This window comes from Alosa pseudoharengus, unplaced genomic scaffold (genome assembly GCF_046254945.1).
Source record: "Alosa pseudoharengus isolate Yale_2024_CS ecotype anadromous, Long Island Sound unplaced genomic scaffold, YU_APseudo_1.1 YU_APseudo_1.1_scf_10, whole genome shotgun sequence".
In the NCBI taxonomy this organism is placed as follows: domain Eukaryota; kingdom Metazoa; phylum Chordata; class Actinopteri; order Clupeiformes; family Clupeidae; genus Alosa; species Alosa pseudoharengus.
Window position 1 is genome coordinate 11,157,018 of NW_027468565.1, and position 18,786 is coordinate 11,175,803.

The 18,786-nt window shown below is 42.6% G+C and overlaps 1 protein-coding gene across 1 annotated transcript in view; it reads right to left on the bottom strand.

Moving 5' to 3' along the window:
* Positions 1 to 13,650: 13,650 nt before the first annotated feature.
* The window catches only part of sema3e (sema domain, immunoglobulin domain (Ig), short basic domain, secreted, (semaphorin) 3E), a 44,871-nt gene continuing 39,735 nt past the window's right edge, over positions 13,651 to 18,786 (bottom strand). The window contains exons 16-17 of the mRNA XM_076263255.1: positions 16,674 to 16,807; positions 13,651 to 15,435 (exon numbers count right to left, since the gene is read on the bottom strand). Coding sequence (XP_076119370.1) covers positions 14,920 to 15,435; positions 16,674 to 16,807 — 650 coding nt within the window. The 3' untranslated portion in view covers positions 13,651 to 14,919. The remainder of the gene's footprint in view (positions 15,436 to 16,673; positions 16,808 to 18,786) is intronic.

Here is an 18,786-nt window from a genome sequence, read left to right on the forward strand (position 1 = left end):
CTGTCAAGTAAAGTATAACTGATATATGATTAAAAAAGCTATAGTTTTTAAATGTTTTGGGTAACAAGTTTCCGTATGGATCAAAAACATTAGAATTGATGCAGCATCGAACTAGCATGCTAACTAGCAAATTCGTTGTTTTTTTGACGCCAGAGGCTATGGTGTCATTCCTGAAAGATTGCTGAAGAGAATATTTTGCCTCATATCTTCTGTTCCCCGACATCTGTTAAGTGACACAGTCATGGGTTTGTCTTCTCCTTTAAACTAAGTATGAGCTCAAAACATTTAGCTGTTTTACAGTGAAATTTACAATGAAATTTGAGGTTTGGATACTGATTTAGGTTATCCACCAACCTTAAGGTTGAGGGGTAAGAGTCTGATCTGAGTGATTTATTGGACAGCTGAGATACATCAAATTAGAAATATGCGCTATTGTATTTGGGTCATATGGTTTCAAATCGTATGTGGAACACTGTGTCATAGCATTATTGACGTACTATCATTATTTACCTCCATCAGTAAGCACTACTGATAAGAGATGTGAACTGGATTAAAAGCATTCCTTAGAGAAGAGAAAAAAGTGTCAGGAGTATTCATATTTTCTTGTCACGGAATAAGAGTTTCCATAGTTTGTGGTTGTGCAGAGCAGCCCCGAGAAAGGCTCTGAGCAGACACTGACTCATAGCTCGAACCACTTTCAGGGATTTTGGAGAAAATCTATTCATAGGATTCTAATTCTGGTGGATTTATGTGTCATTGAATTTATGTGTCATTCACAGATACAGCCCCACAGTGCCTACACACAATGCCCACAAATACAATAACCCACAAAAAATATGACTTGGCACTTTTTATGCAAATCTGAGCAAATGTGGAACACACAAATGCACAGTATGTGTACAAAGCAGTATACACAATGAACAGGCACCAAGTAAAAAAACTAGTAGCATAATATCTCTCTCCCTCCCTCTCTCCCTCTCTCTCCTCTCTCGTCCTACCCTCCCTCTTTTGACCTTGAGATGGAATGCTCCAGTTATGGCATGGGAAGGAGAGCATGAAAAGAACCGCCACGTCCCTCTCAGTGTGGTGTGCATTTCATATACAGCGCGTAGCACACTCTGCCTCCCGATCACCTTCACTGGTGGCAACACGGTGCGGTGGCGTGGCGCGGTGCGGTGTGGTGCATTGTGGTGCTGAGTGGTCACACCGGGGTGTAAAGCCAGAGAGGGACAGCATGACTGCGCTCCTCCTGCTTCTGCTCTTGTGGGGCTATGGGGGATCAGGTCTCTGCTCATTTATTCATGATCCGCACACGGCCACACAGCTGTTCCTCAAACAGCCTCGCTCCCACCGGTCGGCTATATCAGGTCAGAGAGCAGTGTTCACACCTCATCGTTGCCATCTCATTCCGCCGGGGTCTCACAAGCTCCTCTTCTGCCTGTTCCACAGGAGGAAGGCTGCAGACATGTACATTTAGGCCTCCTTATATATATGTGATATTCATATGTACCTCTCTGTTTTGTTCCCCTCTCTGTTCTGTTGGGTGTTCTATAAGCATGGCACGGAGGGAGAAGCAGTGAGGCCAAGTGGAAAGATCACATTTGCCGTCGGCCTCGGCCTTGCTTGTTCCCCCAACACCCCCACCCCACCCACCCGCAAGCCAACACCAGGGGAATACATATTTCCATCCAAAACATTCAAAGGCATTGAATTACATCATGCACGCAAACTCTTGAGCCCTCAACGAGACATTTGTGACGCACGTAACTAGACACTCAAGTTATCCCCAAATTAACTGTTGTGAAGTCAGAAAAAGCCGACTTGTTGAATCAGGTATGTGTGCATCCACACCTCTTAATTAAACCCTGCTCTATATAGGATAGGTCGCTCAACGTGTCTGTTCCGATATTGAGACAGGATAGATTCCTTGCACACCTCCATTCCTCAAGAGATGCAATGAAATATAACTCGCCAGAGGAAAGCTAAACAGCTTCCTTCACTCACGTTTCCGCCCCGAGATCAATCCCATTGATTTTCAGCATAAATATTTGCCCTCGCAGCCAGGGCCCCTTGCTGATTGGCGTTGAACACTGTGTGCCTGCTTGGTATTGCTCTTCCTCGCTTTGATTTTATTATGTGTGCGATGGGACCAGCTGTTGCGTCTTTACGATGCAGAGGTCGGCGAGGTTACGCAATAAGTGCAGGCGATCAGTGCGGATTACACAACGGAACTGAAATGAGAGGGAGGCCACAGACTCGATGATTACAGCGGGATTAAGTGACGTCTGCTGCCTCACAGTTGGCACTGCCCTCGCCCCCTCACACTGCGGAATGAGTCTTTTGCTTGACCGTAGACCAGAGGGCTCGGAGGAACATACACCCTGAGTAGAGTGTGCACAAGCAACTAAGAAGGCGATATTTGTTTTGGACTGGATCATGTCAGGAGAGCATTATGCATTTCATGATCGTTTTTTGGCATCATTTATAATCCTATGTTAGACATCAAGAGGACTAAAACAATATGCTTAACAGCCCTTCATGTCAACTGCCTCATTCCATCTGCATTTATTCTGATGACAGTGTCTTTATTCTGTGTCATCCTTTTCACTCTCTCTCTCTCTCTGACTTTCTCTGTCTCACTTTCATTTATTCTCTTTATCTTCTTCCCTTCAGTGGGGATGTGTCGCGCCTGTGTGTGTGTGTGTGTGTATGTGTGTGTGTGTGTGTGTGTGTGTGTGTGTGTGTGTGTGTGTGAGTGTGTGTGTGTGTGTGTGTGTGTGTGTGTGTGAGTGTGTGACTCAGTATCCGAGTTCTCTTTTCTTTCTCTGCGTCGTGAGGATGATTCGTCGCCGAGGTGTCACGCACTCTGATGGATTGTGGGTATTATTGCCCCCACCTTCATGCCCTCCCACTCACATCCTCCCACCACCCCTCCCCTGCCGTGACTCAGGGTGCATTATGTGCATCTGTGTGTGTACATGTATGTGTGTGTTTGTGTGTGGTGGGTATGGGGGTGGATGGTAGGCACAGGCAAGCACAGCCACGTGACATGTTTACAGTTGGCAGCCACACAAAGACGTACGGCTCGGGGCTTCCCGCGTGATGTGCCGCACTCGCACTATACTGCAGCACTTAAGACTCTGACCTCTGTCACGCCGGGCACCGTGGCCATGAGAAACGGTCCGGTCCCCACACACTGGACTGAAGGCAGAGGGCTCGTAAACTCTGACTGGGTGCATTTTCAGCACAGATGACAAGGAAAATCCCTGTGTTCCATTTCTCTCTCTACTCATGTGATCCCCCAGGGACTAACGTCAGAATATGCCACATGAATTAGAATATGCTACATTTCACTGCTCTTTTCCACTCATTAACAGCACACCCTTGCAGGGGCTGCTATGTAAATATCACATGGTCTGTGTGTGCACTTAAAAAATATAAAATTTTTCAAAGACTATTGATGAGAAATGCTGAAAATAAATTCAGACTAAGCTTTAAATAATCTTTTGCTCTTGGGTTAAACATGTTTTTACCTTCAGGGGCTGTTTGTTTTCAGTCTTTATGGAGCGTTTGATCGCTGTCTCATGCACAGTGGTTGTCCCTGGCTGCTGGGACATTCATTTGTTTGCCTGTGCCTCTCCTTGTGCTGCCCTGATAGCGGAGAGACAAGTGTCTATTTGCCTGCTGATAATCTCTGATAATGGACATTTGCTCCTCAGGCAGTGATCCTATCCAGGCAGGCGTATGCTTCTCACTGTGTTTTCACAGTGGATTTTCCATCACTGCCTTACGTTGCAAATGGACATAATAAAATAATACGTGGAGGTCTTTTTTTAATTATTATTTCAGGCCACCATAAATATTTACTCTACGCACAATATAAGCATACAAAAAACACAAGCTTGATAGTGATAGTGACAACACATAGGCATGGGGATTAAAAAGGAGATGGAAGATAGGCCTCTCTCATCTGTTTCCACACCTTTGATGACAATCTCATGTGATTAAAAAAACGAAAGTCATTTTGTCAGATCAAACGCCGTTTGCCCGAAGGGAAATGCTTATATTTTGCTGTTTGTCAGCACGTCTGTCAAAGGTGAGATAAGAAAAACGCAATGGAAATTATCTCCATGAGTGATGCAGAGCTGTTATCCTTAAACACGGCACATGCTTGTTAATGAACACTCACCACCAAACACAGGGAGGGAGAGCGGTCTGGACAAATAACAGCTTGGCCATATAACTGTGCTTTGCAAATGGGTTTAGATGGGTGAGGTGCATGGACCAGGGGAGAAGCTGGATTGGAATTTCAGATAAGCAAGGTGGAGGCTGACTTTACTCATAAAATGGAGGCATTGCCAGGGTTTGCTTGATGGCTAATGGTTTTGACTGTTCTGAGATGCTGGTGTATGTATACATGTATTGAGTTCATGTGTCTCTATAGCATTTATAGAAATCAAATCATGGTACACTGCATTTACAAATGTGTGTGTGTGCGTGTGTGTGTGTGTGTGTGTGTGTGTGTGTGTGTGCGTGCGTGCGTGTGTGCTTCTAATCATACTTGCATTCATGCAATCTACAAGGGAGGAGGGTACCATTTTCTTAATGCCTGCTCTCTCCTGCTGTCACATTCAAGTTCTTCTTCACCGTTTGCCTGTTCTGCCTGCAAATAAAGCCACACAGAATCATAATCATGTCTCAACAGCAATCCATGCCACCATGACCAAGGGCTATTTTTTTTCTAATGATGGACCTCATTCAGTGGGCTGGAAATCTCTATTATGTTATTTCAGAGGTCAAAAGGATATTGTGGTGTTGAATGTAAATTAGGAAACCGTGCCCATGGAAGTCGCTTTGTGGTCAATATATTTCCTGTTTGAGAATCCATGATCATTCTGCTTTGTTCAAATTGCCTTGTCCTTTATAAATTATATTTGCACGTGATTCCCATTCTCCCTACTCATTAAAAATAGAAAATGTCACAAATTGAGTCATCTTTGAGTCACCACAAATGGGCACCAGCTAAAATGTTTTTGGTTGTCTTCAAAAGGTTCTACGCAACTAGACTAGCCGTGCTCTTTTGGCCAGCCCTTAACCCTCAGTGGTGTCATCTCCATTGTGCAGACTTCAGTTCAGTTGCCCTCCATCATAACTTACCAGTCACTAAGAATGGAGCAGTGTTGGCAAAGATTATACATAGGCAGAGCAAGATACTTTGTCGTAGTTCATGTCTATGGGCGCGAAATGGGGATTGTTTCCTGTCTGCAAAAAGAGGCGTGTCATTGGAGTATTGATGACGTTCCACCTGTCAGACACGTAGCAACCGGCAGAATAAATAACAGGTGCACACCTGATATAAGGTGGATTTTCTCCAAACTGGAAGGCTCAAAAATACCTGAAATGGTCAGAAGGGTTCTGAGCTATAGCCATAGCCTTCAATGAAACAGTCACTGCCTCTGGTCTGCATAAAGGGGGATTTTTATCTCACATCTCTGGAAAGCATTGCTTGTGCCCTTACGGCCACTAAGGGACAGCAAGTCACTATCTATTTTTCACGGAAGCCCTGGCAATGATTGTCCATATCAATCGATGTCTACCTTTCTGGGAAGGTCACCTTTTGAATTCCAATTTGGCTTTGTGTTTCACTGCCACATTTGGCCTCAGTGAGGCTGCCTTCTACTGAAGCTTTTAGTGTTTGGAAGAGAGCAAGGCTAGCTTGTTGTTTTTACCTTTCTTTGACTGCTGCAGGGTAGGAGCCCAGTAAATCTCACTGTAGTCCTTCAGAAATGTGAACTTGTTGCCTCCTCCTATAAACGTTTCCGTTTCTAGTTTGTACAGTGTGATGCCTCAGATGACACTTCAAATAGCTAGGATGCAATTCATGAAAGTTGGGCACTTCTGGATAAGTTTTTGATTTTTGGCAGGGTGTTAGGTATAGGTCTAAGGTTTTCAAAAATCCATGGATACAAGTTGGGGTGGCCCCCCTAGTGGCAGTTATCCATAAAATCCAAAATGGCCCCCGCCGAAAAGAGAAAAGGTTATATCTCAGCTTCCTTTAGTCTTAAATTGTTGTATAATGTATTGTCTCTACTTTGTTTGATACAAGGAATCCAATTTTGATATGTTCTTCTTATTTTCAGTCAATTTCCATGTAGTATCATAATGATATTTAGCTAATAAACTATCAATATCTCTGAAAAAGTCCAATTGAAATACTCAGGTCCCTAGACCCATATTTTTACCTCCAAGGTATGCTTTTCTTTGTTGATTGGACAGGTCACTATCACTATAGGGTCAAAAAATCACATGTTGTGACCAAAAGGACCATTGTTGAGGCCTTAAATAAACACAACTTCAGAACTATGCTACAGAGAAAAGTTATATTAGGCTTTTCACCATGTTAAGGATCAATATTACATTTTAGTCAAACTAGATGTACCGCAGAGTGGTACAAAATATGACCGCCGCCCAGTCCAGCACATTTTTTCCACAAAAATAAATCACGCTGAAAGGCCTATATGATTCTAACTGTCTCACTAAATTGCATTATCCACACTCAATTCTCACTGGTATCTGCTAGACAACAAGTACCAAAACATGATTAGTTCATAGATTTCACATGTAAAATTCATTTTATACAACCCCACCCCCATCTTGCCTGTTCATAATTCTGAGAAATTCTTGTGTGCATGTGTGCGTGTACATGTTTATGTTTATGTGTGTGTGTGTGTGTGTGTGTGCTTGTGTGTGTGCCTGCGTATGTGCCTGTGTTTGTGCATGTGCATGCATGCGTACATATGTCTACTGTGTGAGTATGTGTCATACGTATGATTACTGTGAATGTATGTGTGTGCGTGTGTATCTGTTTATGCACATGTGTGCACATAGAATGGGTTAAGATGACCCCTGGAGGCAAACATACGGATAAAATTGGTCATCCTAGGCCCTACGGTTCTCAAGATATTCACAGAAAACTGTGTCTGCCCTACCCTCAGTTCGGGGGGTCCAGTCCAGTGGGGGGGGGCTACAGATCAAAACGAAAAATGATGGTTCCATGCTATCCATGTGGGGTTACATGCCCACCAAGTTTCGTGTACCCCGGTCTTTCAGTGTCCCGGGAATCCTTGTTGGTGTACGGTCACTAAATGTACACATGGCAAGCATTCGGAGGGTGTCATAATGATCCTACACTTTCAATTTCGTGCAGTTTTGACCATGTCAGCCAGAGATATTGTAATGAAAACACCTAATTGTTTGCTTTTTAATTTTTAACTAGGTGGCGCTATACATGAAATAAGTGGTAATGGGATGGGTTGACATGTCCCCTTAAGACCAACATACAAAAAAAGGTGGACCTTCTAGGCCCTACGGTTCTCGATATATTCATAGAAAACTGTCTCCGGCCACCTACAGGCCAGTTGGTGTATAGTAACATAAATTAACTTATTGTGTGGCCCCCCATGAGCGGAATTCCACGAAACTTGGCATGCATTCAGAAGGTGTCATAATGATCCTACACTTCCAATTTCGTGCAGTTTTGACTATGTTAGGTCACAGATACCTGCGATTACAACACCTCATTTTTACTTTTTTGTGTTTAACTAAATGGTGCTATACATGAAATGAGTGGTTATGGAATGGGTTGACATAGCCCCTTGAGATCAACATACCAAAAAAATGTTCCTCCTAAACCCTACGGTTCTCGAGATATTCACAGAAAACTGTGTCTGCCCTACCCTCCTATCGGGGGGTCCAGTCCAAGGGGGGGGGGGGGGGGGGGGGCTACAGATCAAAACGAAAAACGATGGTTCCATGCTATCCATGTGGGGTTACATGCCCACCAAGTTCCGTGTACCCCGGTCTTACAGTGTCCCGGGAATCCTTGACGGAAATTTGGACATGTGAAAAAGAAAAAAAAGAAAAAAAAAGAAATCTGACTAAACCTATATGACCGCCGCTTTGCTTCGCTTCACAAAAAAAGAATTCATACTTAAACATCATGTATTATTCAAAGATTTTTGGTTTCACTCTTCATCATTACAGCCTCCCTCACACTTGCACAATTAGGTACAGCAAAGTCCAGCTCAGTGGCACTTACAGTTGCCCATACAAGCAAACACACAGCCACAGTTGAGGAGGAGTGAGTATCCCTTGCTGGCATCTTCCAGATCTGTCTAATATGGCACCCAGACTTTGGTTCTGTCATTCCATTCCCAACCCCACTCACTGGGGTCTGGAATCTCTGGAGTTTTGGAAAGGGACTGCTTCCAGACAAAAGCTGCAGTGTGCAGGGCACGCTTTCCATGCTGGAATAAGGCATAATGGGTCGGGGGGGATTGAATCCGGGATTTGAGGCCATGAGTGAAAAGAAGCTTCCGGTTTCATTGACTGACTCGACACCGCAGTTCTTACTATACATGAGTACAGTCCAGCGTTTGAGAACTTGCATGTGCACTGATTCCAGTGTATGACTGGTTGGGTCTTGGTGATCAGAATGAGGGTGTCGGGTCACTTCTGGGTAAGCTGCCCACGCATTCCATGCTTTTTTTTTTTGCCAATTCCATACATTGCTGATACGTCACGTCATGTGAACGCGTGGAAGAGGGGCAGTGCTTGACATTTTTGAGGTCCCAGCATTTCTGAGATGTGGTGGATTGGAATATCTTTATATGCCTTCCCTGATCCAAATCCAATCCACAGCTCTGAGAGGCCAAACATCTGGAAGATGCCAGCAAGGGATGGTCACTCCTCCTCAACTGTGGCTGTGTGGTTGCCTGTATGGAAAACTGTAAGTGCCACCGAGCTGGACTTTGCTGTACCACATTGTGCAAGTGTGAGGGAGGCTGTACTAATAATGATGAAGAGTGAAACCAAAAATCTTTGAATAAATACATGATGTTTAAGCAAAGTCCTTTTAGGTAAGTCCCTCCACTCGGCGGCCATATTGCAACGCTTATCGGGCATCCATTTCGTCAGAAATGCGCGTGCGCAAGGCTTCACGACACCAATCTTGCTCCAGCGGTGAGATCACAACACATGATTGGCACGATGTCTTCACAACACACCACATTATTGGCTCAATGTATTCACAACACAGCACATGATTGGCTCAATGTATTCACATGTCAACATTTTGCCCCGGAAAGGGTGTGATTTGCATAGACAACTGCGATATTGCCTTTACAAACTAAGCTCATGTATTTCTATGGAGGATTTTTTGAGTGCTGTGTCTCCTCATTAGAAAGTCTCTGGTTTAATATGAATTGTTTTTTTTGTGTTATTTGACTAAAATATAATATTGATCCTTGACATGGTGAAAAGCCTAATATACTGTAACTTTTCACTGTGGCATAGTTCTGAATGTGTGTTTATTCAAGGCCTCAACAATGGTCCTTTTGGTCACAACATGTGATTTTTGACACTATTATTGATAGTGACCTGTCCAATCAACAAAGAAAAGCATACCTTGGAGATAAAATATGGGTCTAGGGACCTGAGTAATATTTCAATGTGACTTTTTCAGAGATATTGACAGTTTATGAGCTAAATATGACTATGATACAAGATTTAACATGGAAATGGACTTAAAATAAGAAGAACATATCAAAATTGGATTCCTTGTATCTAACAAAGTAGAGAAAATACATTATACAACAATTTAAGACTAAAGGAAGCTGAGATATAACCTTTTCTATTTTTGGCGGGGGCCATTTTGGATTTTATGGATAACTGCCACTAGGGGGGACACCCCAACTTGTATCCATGGATTTTTGAAAACCTTGGGCCTATACCTAACACCCTGCCAAAAATCTAAAACTTATCCAGAAGTGCCCAATCTTCATGATTTTTCACATATTCCTTCCCAGCTAAAAGGGCAAATACAATTACTTCCGCAGAAAATCTGATATTGCACCTTTCTGCCAATCTCATGTAGTGCACACAGGAAATGACAAACTACAGTGATTTTGTTTTTTACCCCATAAGATCTAATGTCACTGTTATGAGGCGATGAGGCCAGCTCTTCATTGTCTAGGGTATATTACTATAAGCACTAAAAGCCTCCCACAATTCAAAACATAAAAGAGTAACTGAAACCCCACAACGGCTAATCATGAAGCCCCACCTGTCAGTCAGCGCTCTCCCTACCATGTGACCTAACCTATCCTAACAGTCACAATGCCCTCATCTTTTTTTTCCTCTCCTACCATCTAAAAATCTTAAATGTTTTGCCAAGGATAAAAATCCTTACAGGCTGAGTCATTCTCCAGTCAGCCTATCTGTATCCTGTTGACAGACGAGGAGTCCAACAATGTTATTGATGGCAGGCTATGGGATGAGACCCCATCCACATTAATCTTTTGCTTGGGATTTATTTATGTGTCTCAGAGAAGGGACAACATTTTCGAACCTGGGATCCCGGACTAAAGGTGGAATTAGCTGTCAGTCTGTCAGAGGGCAGCAGGGGATCTCTCCAGCGTCCTCCTATCTGGAATTAGTTGCCAAGTGCAGAATTATGGGGAAATGAGTGCAGAGCAAAGGAACTACTGTATGAGAACACAGATATATACATTCATCTTGGCACTGCTTCAGTGGCGTCAAAGGTATCCCTGGACACTTAAGGGACTAGCGGGTGCCAAACTACAGTATATATCTGATTTATTATTGCATTCAACCACATTTTGTTAATAAAGTGTAATAATGTTGTATATTGCAGGGCATTATGGTCAGTTTGTCTTCGCATCATTTCTGAAGGGCTCTCTATCTATGCATCACAAAGCCCCATTACTGGGGATACTGTGCCCAATTAAACAAGTTTAACTAGCTGTTTTTTACTAGCTCCTGTCACCAGTAAATTCATATTATTCTAATTATTATTATTAGTAGTAGTGCTATTATTATTAGATTGATAAAAGTGGGTACAAGCTGAGGCTTACATTTAAAGTTGATAAACTTGAAATGTCTTTGCTGTTATTTGCATGCAGAATATGACTATATATATATTTACTTTGTAATATCTATCTTATAGATAATAATAATCCTAATCCTAATAATATCTCCTTACAGTTTCAGCAGCATAATAAGCATAATAAGTGGCTAGTGAGGTAATATAGCTCAATATAGCCTAGTACATTCCATGATCATATAGCTCAATGTAGCACTAGCACATTCCATGATAATATAGCTCAATATAGCACTAGCATATTACATGATCATATAGCTCAATATACGTAGCACTAGTACAAATACTTCGTTACCTTACTTAAGTAGACATTTTTGGTATCTATACTTTACTGGAGTAATTATTTTTCAGCTGACTTTTTACTTCTACTCCTTACATTTTCACACAATTATCTGTACTTTCTACTCCTTACATTTTAAAAATAGCCTTGTTACTCCTATATCATTTTGGCTTGTTTTCATTCCCAGGTTGGTATCCAGGAAGAACAGCCAAAAACCTTACATCCCTGGCCGTACCTGTACTAAAATGCATTCATTTTCAATGGGCATATGCGGTTGACACTGGGCCGACAGGTAGCCTAGTGCAACCCAAATTTTTCAACATTAACATTGTAATATACCATTATAGTCATTATGGCCTTTAGAAAAATTTTTTTTGGGGAGGTGGGGTAGCACTATAGGCCCCTGTGGTGCGGCCTAAGCTTTTGTCCTTAATGGCATTTTTTCCCCTTACATTACTTTTACTTTTGTACTTTAAGTAGTTTTGAAACATACACTTTTACCTCAGTAAAAAGCTTGAGTTGATACTTCAACTTCTACAGAAGTAATTTTAAACCCTAGCATCTATACTTCTACCTCAGTAATGAATGTGAATACTTTTGACACCTCTGCTAATACATTCCATGATCACATAGTTCAATATAGAACTAGTACATTCCATGATCATATAGCTCAATATAGCACTAGTACATTCCATGATCATATAGCTCAATATCACTAGTACATTCCATGATCATATAGCTCCATATAGCGCTACATTCCATGCATGCAGTAGGATGCAGCAAAAAGTGTGATTTGAGTATTTGGGTCTAATTATGCCTCTACAATGGGGAAGTTACCTAGGTGAGGAAACAGTATTGTCTAGATCACCTTGTTGACAGAATATTATGTCTGGTTTGATACATTAGAAAAGTATGTTAAATGAAAGCCAGATATTAATACAATTCTTGGAAACTAGAATGTTGTGTCAACTACTGTGTTTGATTAATGATTGAATCAGTGTTGTTTTGATTGATGTTTTTTCCTCTCAGACACACTTGGTCATCAGTGGTCTAGCAGGACAGCATTACTTTGATGCTGATGACATGTCACAACCATATAACCAATATGATCTCCTGATAAGGTCACTGAAAAACATTAAAACTTTCTGCCATGCTGTTTATATGCTAATAAATTAAGATATGTAAAACATAGAACAATACAGCCTCGCATACGAAAAACAAGTTGTATGCGACACTGACTTGATCTTGTACAGGAGAGGATTGAGCAGCAATAGTGTGAGCTAGAGTGTGATTGAGCAGCAATAGTGTGAGCAGGGGGAAAGGCTTGTTATCCAGCACTGCTGACGTCCACAGACGGTGTGGTGTAAGAGGCACTGATAAGGGCAGACAGGAAAGGCACCTGGAGGGGGAAGCTCACGAACCGCTGTCCAAGTAAGCAAATATATTTGGCAAATATGCCAAAGGCAAACTGCAAACAGGGGCCAATGAGCTCAGAGAAAGGCTGCTTTCCACTGCAGCTGCTGACCACATTGCAAATACTGAGAGCAGTATTAAGCTCAATTTGCTGAAACAGACAGACCTGATATAATTGTACATTATGCTATGCCACAGTACCATATGCTAGGTAGAGTAGGGTTTTCCATTCTGCATGTGAAAGCATACACGAATTACCATAAAACCATGAATTACTGTGAAGTGTACATTAAATCATAAAAACATATTGTCTGAGCACCTTTAATTATATATCTATGTACTAACTTAAATAGATCCTTGCGGAGTCAATTCTCTGAAACGTTTCTCAAAGCGGCAGCCATCATTCCAGTGAGGCCAATCTTTTCCTCAGACGTGGCATAAATCAGTGCCTCGCGAGCCTGGCAGCCATATTGCTAATTATGAGCCCCATCTGCAGTTCCATTACCGCAAGTGGAGGAGAGTGGCAGCCATGATGCCTGACTACCTGCCTGTTCCACACAACAGAGAATAACAACACCTGGATCAGTCCACGCCGCTGCATGAATACAAAGTGTGTGCATCCATCAAGTAAGAAAGTACAGCAGTCCAGGAATTCAAAAAAACACACACACTCACACACACACACACACACACACACACACACACACACACACACACACACACACACACACACACACACACACACATGCATACTCACACATACACAAACACATACACAAACAGATATAACCTGTGGAAAACACAGCCAGTCAAGAACGGACCCTTCTACCTACATACACACAGATTGGTGGGAATCCTGTACACAAATACATACTGTAGATGACTATGTAACACACACACAAACACACACACACACTAAATGACCAAACACAAAAACACAATATTAATAACATTCTTGGCTTTCTGGTTGGTGTCTACCTCTCTACCTGCTGTTTATTTGAAGGCTCACACAGACTATTTGTCATAATATTTATTGACATCTTACAGGTGCCTTCACTGCATGACACTGACCTCCAAAACACATGATGCTATACGCCATGTACATTTCACACACAGGTAAACAGCAATAGTGAACTTATTTATAGTGGTTTTTACTAATCAACTGCTGTTGAGGATGAGTTCAAGTATTAGACTCACTTCAGCTGAGATGTTGATTTGCGACATACTGTAGAGCTTATATCACTTGAAGAAAAATCATTTTTGTCACCTGAAATAAAAACAAGTCTGATATCTATTGAAATCATCATGCCTGTTACTAAATAAGTAGTAGTAAATAATAAAAATAATTCAAAAAAACAATTCTACTTTCATACAGTCTCTACTACACATCAGTATGGCATTTCCAGTTTTGTTTTGTTTTTTCTTGGTAAAGGTAAACTAACACAACTAACAAAGACGTACAATACACCCATTATAATAATTTAAGTAATATGACACAGACTGGAGGAATACGTATGAGGTGTGCGTTATAATTCAGCTGATCTATCTCGCTCTCTCTCCGACCCAAACCTTTTGGCAATGAACAGTTTAGTCTTGTAGACTTAATAGCCTATCAACCAGTGGCATGCCTTTTGAATCAAGTTTGTCAGTGTACCAAGCTTCTTTCAGTGGTCTTTGAATGAAAGCTCACATCGTTACTTACAAGCCGAGTAATATCCTCTGAGTCTGTTGTAGCTGATAAGCAGAGGGAAACATGCAGAGGAAAATGCACAGAGAGCTACAGTACGCACTAAAAAACCCCCCGCACACAGCCTGTCAATTACAGGAGCATTAGCCTGCAGAGCATTTGTGTTATACTGACATAACCATGGCAACGATAATGGCATTCAAATGTTCTCATTTCCCCAATGTCCAAAATCAGTCCAGCTTTAGCAAGGGGAAATGCATGTGATTATCACATTATCCTATTATCATCCATTGTGCACAGTTTGAGTGAAAATGGACACAAATGTCAGGTGTAATTCGACACTTCACCACTACAGCCTGGCTGTGCCATTTGCTTTCAACAACTGTGGTACTGATTATGTTTGAAATGTCTGTCCTATCCACAACTCTGTCTCTAGGCAAAGTTCATGGTTCTGTTATCAGTCTCTGTCTTGATTCCATTCTGTCTTTTTGTCAATTCCTCTCTCTCTCTCTCTCTTTCTCTTCCTCCCTCTCTTCCTCCCTCTCTCCTTCGCAGCTTCCCTTCGCTCCCTAACTGATTCTAATCGGGAGTGTGTCGCGGCGCCCGCTGTTTTGGGCGCCGCTCGGTGCCCTGGGGGAACCTCCACTTGGGTGCCAGCGCCTTCATCTTCTTCTTCTTCTTGTCGGAGGCGACGCACCACACACGCTCACAGTACTGCTCCACGCGCTGGAAGTTGCTGTAGCCGATGAGCTGCAGGAACTCCTTGTACCACAGCTTGGAGGTGGCTGGCCCCGTGGGCAGGCTAGGGAAAGGGCAGGGCAGGGCCGCGGACGACCGGTGCAGGGGGCTAACGTCACCCCCGTCATCCCTCTCCTCCTTCCCTTCGCCCCCAGCTCCTCCTCCTCCTCCTCCTCCCCCGCGGTGGAGCAGCCCTTCCAGCCGCTCCTCCTCCAGCACCTCCAGGGTGATGCGGGCCAGCGGCTGCACAAAGCCGTGCTCCACCGACTGGCAGAGGTAGGTGCCGGTGTCGGCCCGGCGCAGGCGCAGGAACAGCAGCCCGTGGCCCGTCCTCACCACCCGCTCGTCACCAGGGATCTGAGGAGGGTTCAGCACACGCAGATTAAACCAGAGCACTTCCACCACATGTTTGGTGATAGACTTTGGTCATACCACTGGGAAAAGGAAGCCTCTTGAAGCCTCTTTCAATCACTGATTTCTATCAATACAGTATGAGGTTTCACCTTTTATTCAGATTAAAATCAGACATTATGGAAAATGAATCCTCTGACAAGTCAAATAAGAGTTTCTGTGTGATAATAGTCTAAATTCTATCTTACAGACAGGGCTATTAAGTTGTCTTACATAAACCCAACTTCCAGCAGAACAATCATTATCAGCAGGCCCTTTTACGGAAGAAAGGTTGCACCCTTTGTTATTTGCCACTCTGTGGATAATTGGGCTTATTGAAGACCAGAAGTGGCCACAAGGGTCCTTCTGCGCTGTGGTTTAAATGTGTTTATAAATTGGCTGATGGAGAGGTTACGCTCAACACCTCCACACTGTAGCCTGTATTAGCATTATTTAAGACTGGATGAGAACTGAAGATAAGAGGCCCTTTCCAGGCTTCCACATAGACATGGAACCCACTCGCATGCTTTGATGTATAGCGGAGCTAGAAGAAAACAGATGCTAACACATTGAGTGTAATGTGCATCGGACCCTGTGTCTGCTAACACGTGCTATTAAATCTCCTCTCCCTCGGGTGCCAATGGGTGGGATTGAGCAATTATCCCAGCATCACTTGTTGCATTCAGAATAGGGACAATTTTTAGCTCTTTGAGAGAAAACATTTGGTTATTTCCCAGTAACGCATGTGATATGGTATTGTGGTCCACGGTGGCAAACATGGGAAAAGTCTGATGAAAATGCACTATATTTTATCTTATTGATAATAAACAATAGTAATTTAAAATAATTAATCATATTTCACAATAAAAATATCTGAACACCTTCTTGGCCTCTTGATTGAAATGGGGCCAGGATAAGTAAATCATTTTTGAGTAAAAGTTCAGCTTGAATTCAAACTCAGTATTGTTTGTCAGGATGTGGTCAGCCTTGGACAGAAGTTTGACAGGCTGTGTCCAACTGAACTTAAAACTTCAGACCCAATTGAGGCTCTCGGCAGCGTGTGTGTGTGTGTGTGTGTACGTGTGTGTGTGTGTACGTGTTTGTGTGTGTGTGTGTGTGTGTGTGTGTGTGTGTGTGTGTGTGTGTGTGTGTGTGTGTGTGTACGTGTTTGTGTGTGTGTGTGTGTGTGTGTGTGTGTGGCTAACCTCTTCCATGTCAGTTCCTCTCAGCAGAAACCAAAGGAGTCTGGCCTGCAGGGACCTGGGGCTGCACTCAAGCAGAGTGCTGTTATTCTCCACCCCATACACCAGCTTCTCCACAGCTCTGCCTCTGTGGTCCTCTACAACACACACACACACACACACACACACACACACACACACACACACACACACACACACACACACACACACACACACACACAGGTGTTGGTCTTCACATCAACATTTCAAAAGTTCCCCCACTTCCGTGCGGATAGGCCCTCATTACACATTTGCCTGTCACTTGAGATGGATTGTCTTTCTCTTCACTCTCTATGTCAGTTAACACTCTCTCCCACTACTCCAGTTCTCTCTCTCTCTCTCTCACTCTGTGCACTCTCTCTCTCTTTCTCTCTCTCTCTCTCTCTCTCTCTCTGTGCACTCTGTCAAGCTCATCTTTACAATAGGATCTGTTTACACCAACAGGCATCAGTATCCAAACATTGCATTTTTATATATTGTGTCCTGGTAAGAAAAGCACAATAATAACAGTTAAATAGCAAAACAAAAGGTGGATGGAGAGCATAATCAAGAGAACTCATTACCTTTCCCATCTGTAGGAAATAAATGAGCATAGTCAGCTCATGTTCACTGAAGCAATTGGAGAACAAAAAAAACAAATAAAGAAAGAAAATGGTTGAATGGTTGAAGGTAATCTAATATTCTGAAATATGTTCTCCATCACCATGGTGATGAATTGGAATTTTATACTGGTAATTGCCAGGCTCAGATGATGTGTGAGTGCTGTTGTGTCTGTGCATGTGTGCACATACACACACACACGCACACATGCACACACACATACACACACACACACAGAGAGAGAGACAGAGAGAGAGAGAGGATGCGTGTACACAAAGCAATCCAGTACAAACACTGGACATGTTGATTGCATTTTCACAAATCCACAGGGTTATGTTAACCTTACTGTGAAGCCCTGCTCTCCCTTGCTATGCAAGTGCTTGCCAGGTGAAATCAACTCTTGTATTCTCACAGCCTTTCACTGTCCTCCTTACCCACATTCCTGATACACACTGCTCTGATTCACATTACAAACCAGGGCGCCGGTTCTGGACCTGCTGGGGCTCATCAGAACCCTGTGGATGGCTCTGGGTCAGCTCGACCCCCCTGCTGGTTTTAAATATTACAGAGCCCAGGAGGGGAGCATGTGGTCGTCTCACTGTCATCATGGTAATGGCCCAAAATGTTTCTTGATAGGCTGTTTGAGTTAGATATAGCCAGATAATGTGATCGTTTCAGGAAGTGAATTGCATTATGGAAGAAACTGAATGAGTTCAAATAAGATATGAGTTTATTGTTGAAACAAAATATATGAATTGAGGTTTGTGTAACTAAATTTTGGGGTCAGTCTAGGTCAGACCATCCAGATTGGTGCTTTATTAAAGGATCCTTGATACAGTGGTCCTAGGGTCTATTTACGGTAGTTAATGAGTTAAATTTTTTTATTGAGAGCAAAATTACGCTGCACAGATCTGGCTGAATCTTACAATACAAACATGCGTTACGCTTAGCCAGATCTGCACAGCGCTGCAAGATGGTAAGCAGAACCTACAGATACAGGTCTTGTTATAACCTCTTTGTATACTTTCAAAGTTTACAATACTTCGGTTTGTCTGTAGAGACCCTCCCCACACTACCACAGAAGTGTATTTTGAGCATTGTCAGTGGTATAAAATAGTTTCTTTTTTGATGTGCTAACTGCCCCCTTAGCATTCACTGTAAGCCCATTCAGTGATAAAGCAAAACTCCACCAATTAACATAATTTTGCTCTCAATCAAAAGTTTGGACTTGTTAACTACCGTAAATAGACCCTAGGTTGTTTTTACTCCGGAGTTACACTTTAAGTAGTGACAAATTCATTCACAGAGTAACACAATGTTACAAGTGTAATACAATGCAATTACTTTTACTTACAAGATGTAAATATGAAGTGCATATTAACAAGTTGTAATAACACATAATAAGAAATGTCACATAATATGACAATACTCAAAGGCATATATTCCCTCACACAAGTGGGATTGATGTTCTTGCTCA